Raw genomic sequence first — 20,305 nt, forward strand, 5'->3', positions numbered from 1 at the left:
GATAGCCAAAACAATCTTATACAATAAAAGTACTTCCGGAGGCATTACCATCCCTGACTTCAAACTCTATTACAGAGCTACAGTAATGAAAACTGCTTGGTACTGGCACAAAAACAGAGATGTTGACCAATGGAATCGAATCGAAGACCCAGAACTTAATCCACAAACCTACGAACACCTGATTTTCGACAAAGGAGCTAAAATTATGCAATGGAAGAAAGAAAACATCTTTAACAAATGGTGCTGGCATAACTGGATGTCAACCTGTAGAAGAATGAAAATAGATCCATATCTATCACCATGCACAAAACTCAAGTCCAAATGGATTAAAGACCTCAGTATTAAACTGACCACATTGAACCTGATAGAAGAGAAAGTGGGAAGTAGTCTACAAGACATGGACACAGGAGACACTTTCTAGGTAGAGCCCTAGTAACACAGAAAATAAGAGCAACAATGAATAAATGGTACCTACTGAAACTGAGTAGATTCTGTAAAGCAAAGGACACTGTCAATAAGAACAAAAGGCAACCTACTGATTGGGAGAAGATCTTCACCAACCCCTCATCAGACAAAGGTCTGATCTCCAGAATATACAAAGAACTCAAGAAACTAGACACTAAAACTCTAATTAACCCAATTAAAAAATGGGGTACTGAATTGAACAGAGAATTCTCAACAGAAGAAGTACAAATGACCAAAGGACACATAAGGTCATGCTCAACCTCCTTAGCCATCAGGGAAATGCAAATCTAAACAACTTTGAGATACTATCTTACACCTGTCAGAATGGGTAAACTCAAAAACACAAATGATAGCCTATGCTGGAGAGGATGTGGAGTGAGGGGAACACTCATCCATTGTTGGTGGGAATGCAAACTTGTGCAGCTACTTTGGAAATCAGTATGGCAGTTTCCCAGGAAACTGGGAGTCAACTTCCCTCAGGACCCAGCAATTCCACTCTTGGGAATATACCCAAGACATACCCTATCATACTACAAAAGCATTTGTTCAACTTTGTTCATAGCAGCACTATTTGTAATAGCCAGAACCTGGAAACAACCTTGGTGCCCCTCAATAGAAGACTGGTTAAAGAAGGTGTGGAACATATACACATTGGAGTTTTACTCAGCGTTAAATATAATGGCATCTTGAATTTTGCATGCAAATGAATGGAAATAGAAAACGCTCTACTGAGTGAGGTAACCCAGACCCAAAAAGGGAATTCTAGCCATAATTAAAGGACATTGAGCCTATAATTCGTGATCCTAGAGAAGCTAAATAAGAAGGTGAACCCAAAGAAAATCATATATTTATCCTCCTGGATATTGGAAGTAGACAGGATTGCCAGGCAAAACTTGGGTGCACGGGGGTGTGGGGGTTGGATGTAAGGAGAGATGGGTAGAGAGAAGGAAGAAGCGGAGGATTGAGGAGAGCTTGGGGGAATGGGTTGGGTGGGATGGAGGAAGGGTGGATATGGGAGCAGGGAAGTAAATATCTTAATTAAGGGAGCCATTTTAGGGTTTGCAAGGGACTTGTCTCTAGAAGTTTTCCCAGGCCCAAGGAGAGGTCCCCAGATTGTTACTTGGGCAGCAGAGGAGAGGGTGCCTTAACAGGCCTTGTCCCATAACCACACTGATGAATATCTTACATATCACCATAGAACCTTCATCTGGCGATGGATGGAGATAGAGAAAGAGACCCACATTGGAGCACTGGACTTAGCTACCAAGGTCCAAATGAGGAGCAGAAGGAGGGAGGACATGAGCAAGGAAGTCAAGACCAGAGGGGTGTGTCCACCCACAGAGATGGTGGGACTGATCTAATGGGAGATCACCTAGGCCAACTGGACTGGAAGTGATGGAGCATGTGATCAAAATGGTCACTCTGAATGTGGCTTGCAATGAAAGCTGACTGAGAAGACAAGTACAATAGCACTGGGTTTTGATTTTACTGCATGGACTGACTTTGTGGGAGCCTGGTTTGTTTGGATGCTCACCTTTATAGACCTGGATGGAGCGGGGAGAACCTTGGACTTCCCAGGGGGCAGGGAACCCTGACTGCTTTTAGGACTAGAGAGAGAGGGGACGTTGGGGAGAGGGAGAGAAAAAAGGAGGTGGGGAGGAGGTGGAAATTTTTAATAAATAAATAAATAAATAAATAAAAACTTGTTGCTGTGGGGGAGATGCTTAGTCCTGCCTCAACTGAATGTGCCAGACCTTACTCTTTCTGAGGAATGGAGGAAAAGGATTAGGGGGAGTTAGGTGGAACAGAGGATTGAAGGGGGAGGGGGAACTATAGTTGGAATATAAAATTAATAAAAAAAATAGAAAAAATTACCAAATCTAATAAATTACATGAGTACAATTTGAAGTAAAAACTTAAACTTAGGTATGACTCTGTACAACAGAAATTAATGAACTAAAATGAAATCAAAAGATTATCACATTAAAATTCTTGGATAAAATTTAATATTGCATAATTATATGCATGAAAGATTGGCATACTTAGAACCATTTCTGGTTCTAAAAAGTTGAAAATAATAAGTGGAAAATCAATTTATGCACAAATGCTGAAATTTGGAATAGCTTTAAAATGGAGGTATTCTTCCTCAAAGTAATCTAATGAGTCACTTCTATCTGTACTAAAAATCAAATAGGAAAACAAGTCCACAGATTCCAATGAAACTATGGAGAAAGAGCTGAACCCTCAAAATGGAAACCTACAGCAATGAATACAGTGTGGTGTTGGCACACACATCAAGATGCAAAATACTTTGATACCAGATATACACAGGTGTATACAAGGAGAAAGGCAAAAATCCCTTACCCATGAAAGAAAATATAAAAGTAAAAAATAAAGATTCTGGAATCTATGAATCATAAACTGATAGTTGAAAATTGTGTTTGTTCTTCACAAACGTAAATATGAAATGAGTCTGAATCCGAAACTCTGTGCTGAAGATATGCACAAAGAAAATGAGAACATGCCATCAAGAAACACGTGCACACATCTTTCTAAATGAAAAGCTCAGTAGAGTCAAAGGTAGAAATAATGCAGAGACAAAGAATGATGAATGAGTGTGTTGTTCTCATGCTTGTAAATGAAGGTTGCAGTAACAGGTGACTACAGTACAGAAACAAGCTGAAATTTTAGGAGCATCCAAGATTTTATGCATGTGCAGGGAGAGAGAAAGTAAAACCCCACTACTGAGAACTGGTTTAGATGTCAGTATATTCAGTCAGAGAGATACAGGAAAGTCCACAAAGAGAAAAATTACACTCACCGTTATTACTAATGCCATGGAGTTTGGAGAGTGTTTTGTTTTGTAGAGTGATACAACATTTTGAAACAAGAAGATTGTCAGTGTTTCAAATTGGTGACTGACAACAGATGTTAATATTATCTCTGTTTTGTAAATTGCTCAGCCCCCTTAAATGGATGACATTTTAAATGCAGTATCTGTGTGAATTTCCACTGACACTTTATAAATATTGACAACATATCTTAAATTCATACGGAAATTTAAAGTATTCAGAATGATAAAGCAGTCTGTCAGAAACATGTAGCAAAGGTTAGGGACTCACAATTCTGATTTTAAATATTGATAAAATAATTCAATAACAAAAACTTCGGACACTGAACTACTAATAAAATATACAAACCAAGATAATGGTAGCACAGCTGACTCCCATCACACCAGAATATTTATCATTAGTTTTTTTCTAAACAAGAGTGCAAAATATATTGTGGAGAAACTCTTTCTGAAATTATACAATGCCAACAGTTAATCCTGACACCAAACCCAATCTGTAACTGCACTGGTATTAATTCATTAAGTCATGAGAAATTATACTCAAAGCTTTACTCTTTCATCCACATACTCTTTCCCATGGTACTATTCATTCATCTTTTAGAAGTCATATGTGGTGTCGATCAGTGTAAATATGTACAGATCTCTTTTAATATGCAAATGTGGAAAACATAGTGATTGATGATAATTATTGTTCAAAGTAGACAGAAAAGTTTATGATTTATGACTATATTGAAATTTTTTCCTTTTGTTTGCCTTTTGTGTTGTTTTTCTACTATGCTATACTTTTTTGAGTTTTTCTTTTTTGGTTTTAATTAAAAGAACGGGGTCAATATGCTCATATTAACAACTTTAACCATTTTTTCAGGGTTACACACACATAAAACATACCAAATTGCTTTCCAAATGATACTGACATGGTTTTAAACATCACTTCAATGAAGTATAAAATACTTTACCAATTTAATAACTGAATAAATGGATATTAACACTTTACCTGCCTTCCTTTAATTAGGAAATAATCAATAAAGTCCCGAGGGTTGGTAGCATCCAAGGATTCCTCGTGTTCTTTTATTTTTTCCAAAAGGTAACTCTGAATTGAAGTCAAGTTTTTATAATATGTATTATGGGTTCCTGGACAATAATCAATCAGAACAGGGAACATATTGCAAACCTGCATGGAAATGCAAGAATTTATTTAAAATAGACACTGTATTGACTGAAGTAAGATATATTAGTAATGTGTCACACGAATGATTTGAATTGCTAGATAGAGAAATGATTCACATTCATCATAAGAAGTTGCATTATTTACATTCTTTATTCTAGTAGAGAGATTTGAGAAAGAAATTTCTCCCATAATTGTTAATGATTTTAGCAAAATTTCCATATTCACCTATCTTTTGGTGTCAATTTTGCTCATGTAAACTCATTGAAAACTCAAATAAATTCTGTCCTAGTGTCTGAGATACATGTGATTTAAATACTCACACACTTTCAATGTGACAATAGAAGATAAAATTTTGGGGGTAACATTGACAGAAAAATCTAGTACCCCAGGTTCAAGATCTATCAACCATCTTCTGAAATGTAATGACTATTTGGTGTTGGGTTTGGCTGAAAGAAATGGATGGGTAGTAAAATCAATTGCACCACATAGGCCTATGGGTTTTCTCTTTGATCAAACAATCATTTTGTATGCAAAGAGTAGGGAAATTTACTTCAGACTAGCACAGTTCTGTAAGGATATTTATGGTCCACATAGCATTAAAACATACATCTTTCCATTTTTACTGACACCCTGTAAACTAGAATCCCAACTGACCCATTAAATGACAGGAGTACTCAGTGTTTACTGACAGCTTTCTTTGCCATTAATATTCTTCCTCCTTTCAGAGAATATTATGTCTATACTGAAATAAAGCTCCCCAGTAATATGCGCAGAATGTGCTTAATGAAAAGTAGATACAGTATTTGATTAGTAAAACATCCTGTGAATTGGTGTAGGAGGTCCTTCTGTCTATGTGTTGTTTCATTGGTTGAATAAAAAACTGCATTGGCCTTTTGATAGGGCAGAACGTTGGTAGGTGGAGAAGACAGAACTGAATTCTAGAAGAATTAAAGCTGAGTTAGAGAGGTGCTCTGGAGCTCTAAGAATCAGACATCTGAATCTTTCCTAGTAAGCCATGACCTCATGGTAACATACAGATTATTAAAAATTGGTTAAATCAAGATGTGGGAGTTAGCCAATAAGAGGCTAGAATTAGTGGTTCAGGCAGTGTTTAAATGAATACAGTTTCTGTGTGATTATTCCGGGTGTAAGCTAGCTTGGACGAGACAGAACAAAGGGCCCTGCTCTCCCTACAACAGTGAATGACTGATCATGCTTATAAAACAAATACCATATATTAACAAATAATTCTGTAATAATCAACAGGAAGATTCATGGATAAGAAACAATCAGGCTTGAGTCAGTTGGCTTCTGCCTCTAAGTTTTTGCTCGTTGTACACTTAAGGATTTAGTTCTTCCTTTCAAGAATTATTTCCATAATACATAAGCCCTTGTCAGCTGGTTACCTCCTTCCTTCATGATCCATACTGAATTTGAGCTGTAAAGAAGAAACATAAGTATGTTCTCAGAAGGAAAGAATATTGGCTTTACCTGAATCCAGAGAGTGCCCAGAATCTTAGAGTTCACATTCAGTTTTTCCACCAAGTTAACGAAAACCTGATCTTTATACTCAAAACGGTTTTGGAAAATAATGGAGCAAATAACATTGAAGGGTACACAGGCCAAGATGAAGGAGGGATCATAGGGTGAGCCTGAAGAGTTAGAAACAAATGCCAAATGTTACTAAAATATATGAAGAAGAAATTCTCTTTTGTTAACTACTTAAAGTAATTTAAACATTTTAAGTGGCATTATAATTTTGATTACAATTAAACACTTTATGTTTACCTGGTGAATAATACGCAGTCATATTGACCTCTTATCTCAGTTAATCTTCAAACTCACTAGTTAAATAAGAAGAGATCACATCTATTTTACTGTGTGGTTTAACCTCAAATATGTGCTATTATCCAAAAAAGATTATTATTTACTTATTTAATTCTGACTTTGGTTTTCCCTTTAAATAAGACAATTGGGGGTCATGGAGTACTTAGTACTCAGTAACAATTATTTTGGCACAATTGTAACCCAAGCCTGAAGTGCAGGCTATTATATATAAATATAAAAGGCATTAAATTGTAAGTTTTTCTATGAAGTAAAGGGGGAGGATACCATACACAACGTACAGTATGCCTAAACATATTGAAATTCTATTATGAGAGTAAAATGTGAAAACTCTACTCACTTCTGCTAGAGAGTAAATGCTCCTTTTTCTGGATTCTACTAAGTAATAGTATCAGAGTTTATGTTTAACCACACATCAAAGCTTTACTCTCAGGAAAAAGCAACCACAGAACACATGCAAAATACTTGTTAGTTTATAATTTCCCTGGATCATCTAATGTGTAATGAACACAGTTACAGGCCTACCCCAAAGTAGGTCACAACTCCCAGACTAAAAACTTTGTATTAAATAAGCAGGTAGGTCATTTTTACTTCTCATGAGGATATCATACTGTCATATGATCATATGATTCCCTTAGAATGACAGGAATTACCAGTTGCCTATCTGAATGGATACTGATGACACTTTTAGAGCACACTGTATCCCAATAGGTAAGGTCATTAAAAGGTTTTTCTTTGTAGTCTACAAGTTTTATAACAGAACAATCTACCAAGTTCAAGGATCTTATAATAAATGACACTACATCCTAAAAATTAGGCAATTATACTAACATAGACTATTCACAGTTCAAAGTTTGAACAATGACCAATATTAATTATTTATTTTGATAAGTATATAAATGAGGTATGATGAGTCCAATACTAGTGTTCTAAAACATTTATCAAATGAGCAAACTTCCACTACACAGTGATATATATAAGGACTCTCTAGCTATCTTATTGGACTTAATCACAGATCATTCACAATAATAGCATTTTCATATGAATTGTAGCATGATATTAAGCCATTTCAGCTCTTGTATGTACATGGTGCACTGCTGGCTGATAATAGAAAAAGTTTTCTGGCAGTACATTCTTAAGCTAAGTTTCATCCATCTATTTATGTGGCAACAACATCATTGTATTCATCTCATTTTTGGCCGATAACATCATTTTTATCTTTGTTATGCTAACAATGTTTGAATATACCACTGAAATATGTTCAACATTTTCTTTTCTTTTATCATGAGAAGATACTTCCTCCACATATTCAAAATTTTATCATCGATCTTACTTGAACACAAATCACTTTGGCAAATCAATTTGAGATATATTTTTTAGAGTCTATTTCCGTCTACCTGGGGGAAGATCTGTATCACTTAAAGGTCTGCATCACACATCCTTTAAGATATGTCGAATCCTTGTCTTTTTCATTTTTCTTTCACTTCTTCAATTTCTGTCACCATTCTCACCAGGGTTTTTGATAATGAATGTCCAGAATTTATGATGTATGTGAAACAAGTTTGATACCCACAGACATTATAAGATTGAGCTATTGTTTGCTCCTTTGGCATGACATGCAGATCTGTTTCAAGATTCACATACTCAGGAAAGAAATAAAAAAAACTTTTGAATCTATCAAAAATTCTTGCAGCTTATTTGCCCCATGAGATCCATTGAAAATATAGTAGTGATTCTTGACAACAAAATGGGTCTGTGCTCTAAGGACACAACCAAAATTTTTAGGTGGAACTTTTGGAGGCATTTGAAATGTCATCCAAGTTGATTATAACTCTTTTGATTCTAGTCTTATCCCTTATCCTTGGCAATCAAATGAGGTAAGTTATTGTAATAGAAGAGATTGACACAGTGATTGGCATTGATGGGTATTTGGCATATCAGTTGTTTTAACATTCAGGTGAATGTTTCTTTCATTGTAATTTTTTTGTTTTGTTTTCCTGGAGAATAAGAACTTGCAGCTCCCGCAGCAAGGACTGACATTACTTACTTCAAGTGTTCTTTCTTACTTACAATAAATCATTTTTACCACTAAATTTTAATCTTTTTGTTTTTGTGAAATGTTTTCTGAGAATAGGTGCCAATGACTACTCAACATCTCCTTTCTCAAATAAAGATATAAGCCCTTGGGCTCATCATTGATAGGGAAAATGGTCCCTGAAATTTGTCTGGATAGGCAGGGTTTCTGTGCTTGTGTGTGCAGGGCTGAGAAACCTATGAGTCAGTATCAGCAATGCTCCCATCTGTCTCGGAAAACCTAATCCTGGAAAACTGGAGAGGACAATTCTCTGAGTCATGGGTGAATCTGAGTTCCAGGCAAGTCTTGTCTACAGATCTACTTCCAGGTCATTCAGATATATACGGAGAAATCCTATTTCAATAAACAAACAAACAAAAAAACCCAAAGCAAAACAAAAATAAAAATCTATTGTGCTAGTAATGTGGAGTATACAGAATCATGGAGAACCTTCAAAGAATTAGGAGAAAGAAAATTGAAAAACAGGGAACATCAGTGATCTATGGGAAGAAAATGTAAAAGCAACAACTTTAACTGTGACATGAACTGTTTACATAACTAAATTATATAAGAGCCTGTATTTTCAAAGTCCATTACAGGTAAAGCAAAAATCATGAGAAAACTATTGAAGACCTTCCTTTTCACATATTCATATTTGAAACAGCGAATTTTGCTGTTTACAAAAGAATTATTTCATGTTAATACCTGCAGTGAAAGTGTGATAAAAGCAAAACTGAATGGTTAGTGGAAATAATGGAAGAAAATGGAGGAGAAAAAAATCAGTGTGACTTAAAACAAAGGTCATGATCTGTCATTAGAAACTTGTCTCCCTGGTCTCATCCCAGAATCCAGAGGATTTTCAACAATGCCATTTTCTCCAAAGAAAATAATATTTAGCATGGCCAAACCGCATTCAATATATTTCAGCAAAACTTAGTTGTGGATATTTTCATTGCTACTTTAAAGTAAATATCAAGATAGTATATCACAGAAATGATTGAAATGTATATATTACATAGATTATGTGATTGATTTCATAAGTATAGAAAATGAGTAATCAGGTTTTGTGTTGATTAGTTTTAGTCAAGTTGACACAAACCACAGTTAGAACAAAAGAAGAAAACTTGGCAGAGTAAATGCTCCATCAACCTAAACTGGGTTCTTATCTCTTCATGCTCTTCCTTCATTTCTGATGATGTGGGAAGACTCAACATAGTATGGGTGATATGACTCACTTGGGTGGATTATTTTTATGACAACACAGGAAAGAATAAAAATAGAGGAGAAAATGATTATTTTCTTTTATTCCTTTCAGTGGTGAATTTGCAGTGACCAAGAGATCATTATTGTTTGTACTGAAGTTGATCCTCATTTATGTAGACTCAAATAAGGACAAACGATTTAACAACGTTGGACTATTAAGCATAAGAAATTCCTTGAACTTACTGATATTTTACCATACAATTAACATGATGCAGTATTCTAAGAAATACCAAGTGTTTAAGCAAAGCATATGGAAGATAAGACTTTGAGATTGCTATTGTATGTGTGCATGCCATTCATATATAAAATCTGACAGCCAGTCTTTTATTACATTTGTCAAGAATGCTAAACCAAATTCACTTAGGAATTCACAGACATAATAAGATTCTTCATTCATAAGCAACAAGTGAGTAGCATCCAGAGTGTTGGCAAAGTAGCAACAATTACTTTTCTAATACAAAACTTAAAGGGGAATCTGACATGAAGAATGAAGACACACAGGGAAATGTGAGAGAGCCAACAAAGCCAACTTTTTAAGTAAAATTACTAAGTTTAGTTGTTTCCACATGTACATTTATTTTGAATATTTGTGTTGAAACATGTTTTATTAAGGTCATATATCAAACCACTAAATGTTATGCAAAAGAAATAGCAATATCATTTTGATACCATGCAAACAGCTGAAATGCACTAATCAAAAAGAATTCTACTACACTCAATGAGAAATAAAATTATTACATCATACCATAGTTGTCAAAAACTAAAACATAATACAAGAAGGACCCTTAGACACTTTAGAGAAGCAGTCTAGGCCATTGTTGTTCAATAAAGAAAGGAAAAGTGAAGAAAAGAAGGATGATGAAAAGAAATCTAATACAATCTTTTCTAGTGTTCTTATGTTTTCATAGTAACTATTGCTATTGGAAATTGTATTGTGGTGAGATGATATGCAAAGGAAAACAGTATTTTGACTCGGGGAATATATAGCTCTATAGTTCCATAGAAAATTAACATGAGACCCATACCCATGACATCTCTTTAGAAAAGAATTCTTTGAATAGGATGGCAAAAAATTGACTAATGCAGATATACATAGAACAAGATGTGAACATCAGATTATAAACCTGCACTTACCGTTGGTTTTCTTGAGTTCCTCAACAAGGAACCGTGCTTCCTCTTGAATACAGTTTTCAATACTCCTTTGCCCCATGCCCAGTTTTCTCAGGGTTATGAGTGAGAAGTGCCTTGTTTCTTTCCATGTCTCTCCATTGCTAAAACCAATGCCTAAAGAAATTGGAATAGAAGATTAAGGAGTATGTCTGAGAGAGATATAAAGGTACAGACTGGTCAGAGATATAGATCCCCAAACTTATTCCTGAAGAGCAAACATGACCTCTGCTTTCCACCCTCCATCTCTCTATGTATACTACAAAATATACACAGAAGCACATGCATACTTACCAAGGTCTTTAAAAATCATCTGAAAAATTGGGACTCTTCCTCTTCCACTAAACTCCTCCCCATGACCTATGAGAGCTTCTTTTATTGCTTCAAAGCCATGCAACACCACAGTGGGTTTCATGCCAAAATACAGAGTGAACACAGGGCCATAGATTTTAGAGAACTGGAATGACAATAGAAAACAGAAATATTCTAAAAATGTCACTTAGTTTAGCTCTTCATACTGGTAATAGAACTGTATTAGAATATTTTTATGCAGAAAATCTAAGTTTAAAGTGTGTATACACCTTTCAATATGATGATTATTACATATAGATGACCTTCTGGATGCCAGGCATTATCCCATGCCGTTTATAGTCTAAAGAGAAGGAATCACCTTACTTTGTTATTCAGCAGGTCACTTTGTCACATTTCACAAAGTACCTGAAGTAAAAATTCCACACTCATTTCCTGGGTTCTAATGCAAAGGAGTAGAGCATTCATATCCACACTATGCTTATCCGTTTTTTAGATAATGCAGATCATTCTCACGCTAACTGCATACAGATATAGACATCAATAGTCACATGACTTCTGTGGAACCAGCTGTGAAATATTTTCTGTTGAAAATTACAAAACCTGTGATGAAGGGTTAACATCTAAACACTTGGGTCACCACAAGTGTTCCAATCAGTCCTCATCTATTGTTACAAAAGTACAGAGTAAGCATCACAGAAGCTGTACCACAATAACAGCTCCTGTAGAAAAAAAATATTCTCATCATGCAGTAATTTTGTCCCAGGCATACACTTTGTATGTAATCAAAGAAGATTGGGAAACCACAATATAAGAGAAGCTTCACTGTTTATGATTTCCTTTTCCTGTGTGATGCCATGCCCATTGCTTTACTTTTAATCAGGATCCAATTAATTCTACAGAGTAAGGCATGAATGAATAATCCACAAACAATGTATCTCTACAATTATGATTCATTTAAATACATATTCATTGTAATGCTAATTCCAATTGGTGTTAATAGTAAACACTTAGAGTCTGATATTAGGGGGTGAAAGCTGAAGCAGTGCAGCCAGTCACTAGAGAGACTTTTATCCTCTAAAGAATACTAAGATTCAAAGGGGTGACCCTGTCTTTATGAATCCTCAAACTGCATGTCCAGACGGAATCCTCAGACTGAATGCTTAGACCGTATCCTCAGATGGCCAGCTCAGAGCACATTTGAGCTCTTGTCTCCTCCTGCCTTGTGTCCTCTCTCTGCCCAACTATATCACTTCTCTTCTCTACTTCCCTGGTACTTTATTTAAAGGTGTGAGCCACTACCACATGACTCTGTTTCCTTTGAGACTGGACCAGTATAGTGTAGCCCAGGGTGTCTTTAAACTCACAGAAGTCTGTCTGCCTTTGCCTTCCATGTCCTGGAATTAAAGTTATGTGCCAAAACTGCACATATATTTAGTTCTAATTTAATTAGCACATACCTGAAATTTATTTGTTAGATCACAAAATATCACTATAATCCCCCACTCTTTACCATTAGTCAAAATAATAGAAAATGTGACTGATACGAGGATTTGAAAAAGTAGATAAACCTTATAATTCTATGATTATATTATAAAATGCAGTGTCCTACATATTCTGTAACCTGAAATCTTGTTTATTACTAATACCAACTCCAGTACTATAGGCAAGTCTCAGAAAACACAAAAACAACTTTCCTGTTTTTCACTTTACACCCATTTAAAAAAAATATTTTCTCTATTACTAGACTTTCTTTGAAAGCAGCATCACTTATATCTCTCTTTACAAAGTACCAGACATGCATGAAGTATACTTACATTGGTAAAGGACTGGTGAACATTTTTTACATCTATCTGGTGGATATTGCCAATGATTGGCAGAGGAGTAGGTCCAGGAGGTAGCTTCCCTCTCTCAGAATTCCATTTCCAGTGTGAGAAGAGAAGCAGACATGTCAGAATGAGCAGCGAGACTATGACCAAATCCATGGTTAGCCTTCCAACTGGCACAAGTGTGATCAGGCAGTACAGAGGTTTTATAATGCGACCATAGAACTGACCTCTTGTACGTTGGAGCATCAATGAGTAACCAACTAGGCACTGTTTAAGCTCTCTTCCAAGTAGACTTTGTCCCTGTGATAACAAAAAAAAATGAACTGTTATTTAACCTTGTGCTTCTTAGTGATTTGACCAAATATTACAGAGTTGTGACCCAATATTGGTGATAAATATGAACAGTGAATTTGATATTTTGGATCTATCTTTATTTGAAAATGGTTAATTTTTCGAAAGCATTTTATTCTGAAATTATAGAATGATTTTGTCATTTTATAGTTTCCTTTTCTTCATTCAAAACTGTCCATATTTGCATTTCCTTCTTATTTTTCTTATGTGTGTCCTCTTTTGTTTTCTTAGTTTTCAGAAAAAAGATTTATTTATTATGTATGCAGTATTTTTTCGCTTATTTTACATACCAAACACAGTTTTCCCTTCCCTCTTCACCCAGTCTCCCCTTGTTCTCAATCTACTTTATTCCCTTCCATTCCCCCACTTTCTCTGTTTAGAAAGGGGCAGAACCCCACAGGCTTGACAAAAACATGGTACATCAGGATGAGGCAGGACCTAGTACCTACACTTGCATCAAGGTTGGACTAGATAATCCTCCATGGGGCCCATCTTCCCAAAAGTCAGCTAAGTGTCATTGACAGGACCTGATCTCACTGCTAGGAGCCTTACATAGAGGCCAATCTACATAACTGTTACACAGATGAAGTGTGCCTAGGTCCATGCCATGGAGGCTTCCTAACTATTGATCCAGAGTCCGCTAGCTCCCACAAACTCAGATCTCTCTATGAGTTCCCCCACCATGACATCCCTGGGCTCCTACAATCCATCCTTCCTTTCTTCAGGAAGATCCCTAAAGCTCAACTCAGTGCATAGGTGTGGATTTGCATCTGCTTTCATCAGTTTCTGGGTCGAGTATCTCTGGTAACAATTATTGTATTCACCAATCTGATTACAGTAGACCGTGAGTTCAGGTATACTCTCTACTATTCCTAGGAGTGTTAACTCGGGTTATCCTTGTGTGTTTCTGGGGGTTTATCTCGTACCAGTTTCTCCCTAGCCCCCAAATGCTCTCCCATCAAGATACTTATCTAGTTAACTAATGTTATATAATATGATGAATAAACTGAAAGAAAACACAAATATCTGAATCAACATATTCTTAGAAAAAACACTCATGTCAACTATAATCCTCATTTCTATTACTGTTCTGTGGCCTTATCTGACGGTTATAACTTGATTCCTCTCCTACACATTTTGGTTTTGCTTCAAACTCAAAAAGTACCACAGGCAGCCTTGGTTCTTTGCCAGGCTAAGAGATCCACAACTTTATTCCTCACTGGTCTATGCCATCCTGCCAGGTTTAGGCAGCTCTTTTCCATTAATCTTAATCACAATAAGCAAGGGATGCTTGAAGTGATTTCCTTTACTCCAGACATATTTTCCTACCTCCAATGTGGGGCATCGATTCAATTTCCCCATTATAATCTATATCAATCACCTGTGCTTACACTGTTATTTATTTCTAAACAATTTAGTTCAAGTGCACCAAAACCTAAAGTGGCCAGGGCAACGGCTGAACTTACAGTTCAAAGAAATGTTTTTTATGTCTTCTGAAAGGATTGTTCTCACAACTGTATGTAAAACTTCTAGTCCAAAAGAACTCAATGTGAATGGAAAGGAAACAAAAGTTTTTCTAGTGTTTGTATAGAGGTGATAATGTTTGCAATTTTTTTCAGTTAGAAACTATACCACGTATTAAATGCTAATTCAAAATATATACTGCCTTCTGGAGTACTCATCCAATCCTCCAGGTTTCTGACACCTAATTGACATTGTAACTGTGTTTTCTTAAGGTTCCATTTTTTTATTAGGCCAAATGCTTCAGGATGTAAGGACACAATAGGAAAGTACATACCATGGTATGGGGCTTGCAATCACACCTCTCTAGCTGCCACATGAGTTCATTAATGAGAAGCAATACTGTACAGAATAATATGGAAGTGGATAAGCTATTCTCTAAGTCCAAAGAGGGTGGTTTTAGTGGAGGTATTATGTGCAGGAGAGGAACCTCCATTACATAACCAGAATATGTATCCACTTGTATATATCAACACATTGTCTTTTCCAAAGGAAAAGATACAACATTATAAATCTACTGCAAAGTCACTGGCCGGTCAGCCCAGCTATAGAGCCATATCTGGGTCTCTGGTATTTGTGCATATCTGGCACTCAGCAATAGATGTTGACAGGTCAGCCTTGGTGAGTGAATGTTTATGTTACCTAAGCCATTTACAAATCCATCTCGACAGCCATGGTTACTTTTTTTGGGCCCATTTGTCAGGGTAAGGATTGAGGGAAAAGGCTGAAAATCCCCAGAATCTGTTCTTTTATCTACTATGTTATTAATTGATTCCTCAGTTGAAGTCCCAAGCTGATGAGCATTTACACAGGGAACAATTACTTTCATATACCTCACCAATTTGAAGAAAACTATACACAGAAATCTTTCTCAACAATTTTATTTTTTAAATTTTTATTTATATATTTATTTATTAAAAATTTCCACCTCCTCCCTGCCTCCCTTTTCCCTCCTTTCCCACATCTCCTTCTCCCTCTCTAGTCCTAAGTGCAGTCAGGGTCCTTGCCCTGTGGGAATTCTTGGGTCCTCCCCCCTCCATCCAGGTATATAAAGGTGAGCATCTAAACAAACCAGGCTCCCACAAAATAAGTCCATACAGTAAAATCAAAACCCAATGCCATTGTCCTTGGCTTCTTAGTCAGCGCTCATTGACAGCCACATTCAGAGAGTCCAGTTTGACCACATGCTCCATCAATCCCAGTCCAGCTGGCCTTGGTGAGCTTCCATTAGATCAGTCCCACTGCCTCAGTGGGTGGACGCACCCTTACTGGTCTTGACTTCCTTGCTCATGTTCTCCCTCCTTCGGCTCCTCATTTGGACCTTGGAGACTCAGTCCAGTGCTCCAATGTCTCAACAATTTATAACCGCGCTCTGCTCAAGACCCTGACCATCCAACAAATCAAGGATCAGTGAACAATCCCACATCTGGCCATTTCTTTTTCAAACAGAATGTATAAGCATGTGTAGAGTCCAATATTCTTGAAATTGTGAAGAATTTTCCTCAGTGATATCGTTCAAGGTTGTCCCAGAAAGGGGTTGGAATACAGCACCTCCCCACATCTGGGTTGGAACTGCATAATGTGCAGGACGTCTATTTAATCTAGCCATAGTCTTCTAATCCTCAGTCAGCGAAACATAGGAAAACCCCCATGAGGCTACATGTTCATAGCTAGCAACAGATGTCATTGTTATTTGAGTAGAGACAAAAGGCATTTGGACAACTTCATGTAACTTGCTTGTTGTTTTATGACTGCATCATTCATACACAACTTCCATTTGATATTATATGGCTGTTGTGCATAACCTACATTTTTACAAGGTGATTCAAATAATACTTAGCTCATGTTGGGCATCTCAGGTTACAGAGTAACCTGGTGTCCCATTGTCAAAAGTTCAGCATTTAAGAAAGCCCAATAACACACCAAGAGTTGCTTTTCAAAGAAAGGATAGTCTGCACACGAGTGTAGAGACTTGCTCCCCATAACCCAAAGCCTTCTTCTGTAATTATCTTATAAAAAGCCTACTAAAGACTTCAAAGAGTATACCTACTTTCTACTGTGACCTCTAGTATCATCTATTCTTCCAGATCTTATGGTCCAAGAGGTAGAATAGCCTATATAGGAACTTTCACAATGGGGTACTTACACAGCAGAAAAAGAAATCTTGAAATTTGTAGGCAAATGGATGGAACTAGAAAACATCATATTGAATGAAGTAACCCAGAACCAGAAAGATAATTATCACATATACTCACCATCCTACAAATCAAAATCCCAGAGAACTTAGATAACAATGAGGACCCTAAGAGAGACATACATGAATATAACCCACATGTGAAGTAGAAAATGACAAGATCTCCTGAGTAAATTGGGCACATGGGACCATGGGAGATAGTTGAGTGGAGAAGAGAGGCAGGGAGGGAACATTTAAAAATGTAGAGCTCAATAAAATTAATAGAAAAAGGAAAAATGTCACTGTAGTTTCTAGAGATTCAAAATATTTAGATTGGTAAAAGTGTTGTGTTATAATAATTTTATATATAAAATCTAAGTTTGAAGTCAAGGAATCACTGCACTAAGATATTCAATGGATATCTTCATCATATTTCACAATGAAATGGAAATAAAAATTTCACACTCATTTCCAAGGTTTTATTATATCAGTAGAATCTCCAAGTCCATACTATGCTTATTGATTATTGGATGCTTGAGCATCACTATCATACTAACTCCATACTGAAACAGACATCAATAGTCACATGACTGCTGTAGATCCAGCTGTAAAATATTTCTAGCTGAAAGCCTATGATGAAGAGTAGAATTCTAAACTCTTAGGCTCTAAAGTGTTTCCCTCCAGTTTTCATCTATTGTTACAAGAGTAAAGAGGATGGAAATCCCAGAAGCTTCACCACAAAATAAAGCATGTATAGAAAATATATTCTCATTATATAGAATTCTTGACCCAAGACAGAGGCTTTAGAAATCAAGGGCCACTGGGAATCCATAGTATGAGCATAGACACACTGTTTATGATTTCATTTTTCTGTGTGAGCCCATAACCAGTGGTTTCCCTTCAAATTAGGATCTAGTTAATTCTACAGAGTAAAGTATGAATGACAACCTAAGAACAATACATTCTAAAATTATGATTCATTAAATCAAATATCCCTCCCTCTTTACCATCAGCTAAATTAGTAGAAAATGATTATAAATTCAAGATTTGAAGAAGCAGACAACTCTTTGAATTTTTGAGTATATTATTAAATGCAAAGACCTAAATGTTTTTCAACATGAAACCTTACTCTTTACTAGTTCCCAGAGCTGGACTAGAGGCAAATATGAGAAAAGTCATTGAGATTTAATTTTTTTGAATTTACACTCATTTAAAAAATATTTTCTCTGTTACTAGAATTTCTTTGAAAGCATCATGACTTATATTCCCTTTGTAAAGTACTGGATGAGCATAAAGAATACTTACAATGATTTTAGATGGGTTGATAGTTCACACTATCTGTAAGATATTGCAATAACTGGCAGAGGGGTAGGCCAGAGGGAGCTTCCATCTCTCAAAACTCTGTTTCCAAAGTGAGAGTAGAAGCATACTGGTCAAAATGAGCATGAAGACCACACCTGGATCCAAGGAGACTCTTCTAACTAACACAGGGGTAACTAGGTAGCATAGACTTGTTATAAAGAAGCCACAGAATTCACCTTCTATGCTTTGGAGGTTCATTGAGTAATCAACTAGGCACTGTTTACTGTTTACTGTCTCTTCCAAGTAGACTTTGTCTCACTGATAAAAAAAAAAAAGTTGTTCAACCTTGCCTTCCTGGTAGGGCACCCCTTAGTGTTTTTGGCCTAATTTTACTGAGTTGTGACAAGATATTGGTGAGAAATACGAAGAAAGAAATTGATGTCTTAAATGTTTTTTTTCCTTTGGAAATAACTGAACTAAATTTCAGATAGCATTTCATTATGAAATTACAATCTAATTTTGGCATATTCTATTTTCCTTCACTCATTCAAACGCTACCATATTTGAATTTCCTTGTATTTCATGGTAATTTTGTTTTTAGTGATAATATATATTTGTTTATAAATACATAATGTTTAAATTCATAAAATCAGAACAAACACACACACACATATATATATATAATTTGAATCACACACACACACATATATAGTTTAAATCACACACACACACACACACAGAGAGAGAGAGAGAGAGAGAGAGAGAGAGAGAGAGAGAGAAATAGAGCCTGCTCTCTGTGTGTAACAGTGATTGCATATTTGTTTTCAGGACTGACAATTTCAAATTAGATAACTAATTGTTTTCTTCCTTGTGGAAACCTGTTTGCCCTCTGTCAGCATAACTAAATTACTGATATTTGCTTGTAAAAGGTTGGGGCCTCCTTATGTTTGCCCAACCATGAATACATAACAATTTTGTATTACCACCCAGATGTTTACGTAAGATTTTGTGGTTTTATTTGCTGACATTACTAGGATACACATTCACATGTGTTAACTTTTAGATAAGTGAAAAGTCCTCATATGTCTGTAATCTAAGTTTATTTCTCATGTATAAATTTATATTTTATGGACATTTTGTGTGTTTTATGATGTATGTTTTTTTCTAATAAAGTCTTCCTGTGCTCTTTGTGTTGGCCTCACTGCCGCAGGCCTTTGTGTGCTTCCTCTCATGGCTAGATACATATGCACACAAGACCATACACATAGATCATAAGATAATTGAAATGGTTCTTACTAATTTAAACTTTGGATACATGTTCTTATTAATGGAAGTCTAAAAAGACTATAATGTATGCTTTGAGCACTATAGTAGGACAAAAATTATCCATCTTTTTCATAAAATATATTAAATTCTATCTTAGAGAAAGCTATATGAATTTTAACACTGTGGAACTTAATGGCGCATAATCCAGGCTATTATTTTTGTTGTTGTTATTGTTTTTTCCCACTGGCAATAGTGTAACAGAAGGACTGTCAGTGTCTCTCAGCTCATATCTAGAACTGAGAATTTAAGATGATTGTCTTATGGCTCCAGATATTTCTGCTGTTTTACCCATGGATTGCAAGGATTAGATTTCTCCATGTTCCAGTAAGTCAGAAGTGAGGCTGGTGCTGCAAAACTGAGCAGAAGACATATGTGCAAGTTCTTGAGAAAATGCAACTGCTAGTATTTGAATCCCCCATAGACACATAGCCTCTGTTCTTATTATTCCCGCATCAATAAGAATCATAAACAGTGGGTGCACAATAATGAAGGTTTGTTAAATGTAGAGTAGTTGCCAAGATTATAATAAAGCATGGGTGGCGGTTAAAATGTTACTATAAAAGAACTGAAGTTTGAAGAAATCATCTGTTTTCAAGGCTGCTTGTTTGTTTCCCAACTGCTCCAACCTGAAATAACTAAAGAAAAATCTGTATTAATTGCA

General features: G+C 36.0%; 1 protein-coding gene across 1 annotated transcript in view; it reads right to left on the bottom strand.

Annotated features, from left to right (window-relative positions):
* The window catches only part of LOC125412195 (cytochrome P450 2C26-like), a 31,876-nt gene extending 18,706 nt beyond the window's left edge, over window positions 1–13,170 (bottom strand). Inside the window, exons 1-5 of the mRNA XM_087907913.1 lie at window positions 12,960–13,170; window positions 11,128–11,290; window positions 10,801–10,950; window positions 5,976–6,136; window positions 4,311–4,487 (exon numbers count right to left, since the gene is read on the bottom strand). Coding sequence (XP_087764039.1) covers window positions 4,311–4,487; window positions 5,976–6,136; window positions 10,801–10,950; window positions 11,128–11,290; window positions 12,960–13,127 — 819 coding nt within the window. The 5' untranslated portion in view covers window positions 13,128–13,170. The remainder of the gene's footprint in view (window positions 1–4,310; window positions 4,488–5,975; window positions 6,137–10,800; window positions 10,951–11,127; window positions 11,291–12,959) is intronic.
* Between the last annotated feature and the right edge of the window lie 7,135 nt (window positions 13,171–20,305).

This window comes from Myodes glareolus, chromosome 7 (assembly GCF_982192425.1).
Source record: "Myodes glareolus chromosome 7, mMyoGla1.1, whole genome shotgun sequence".
Classification (NCBI taxonomy): Eukaryota; Metazoa; Chordata; class Mammalia; order Rodentia; family Cricetidae; genus Myodes; species Myodes glareolus.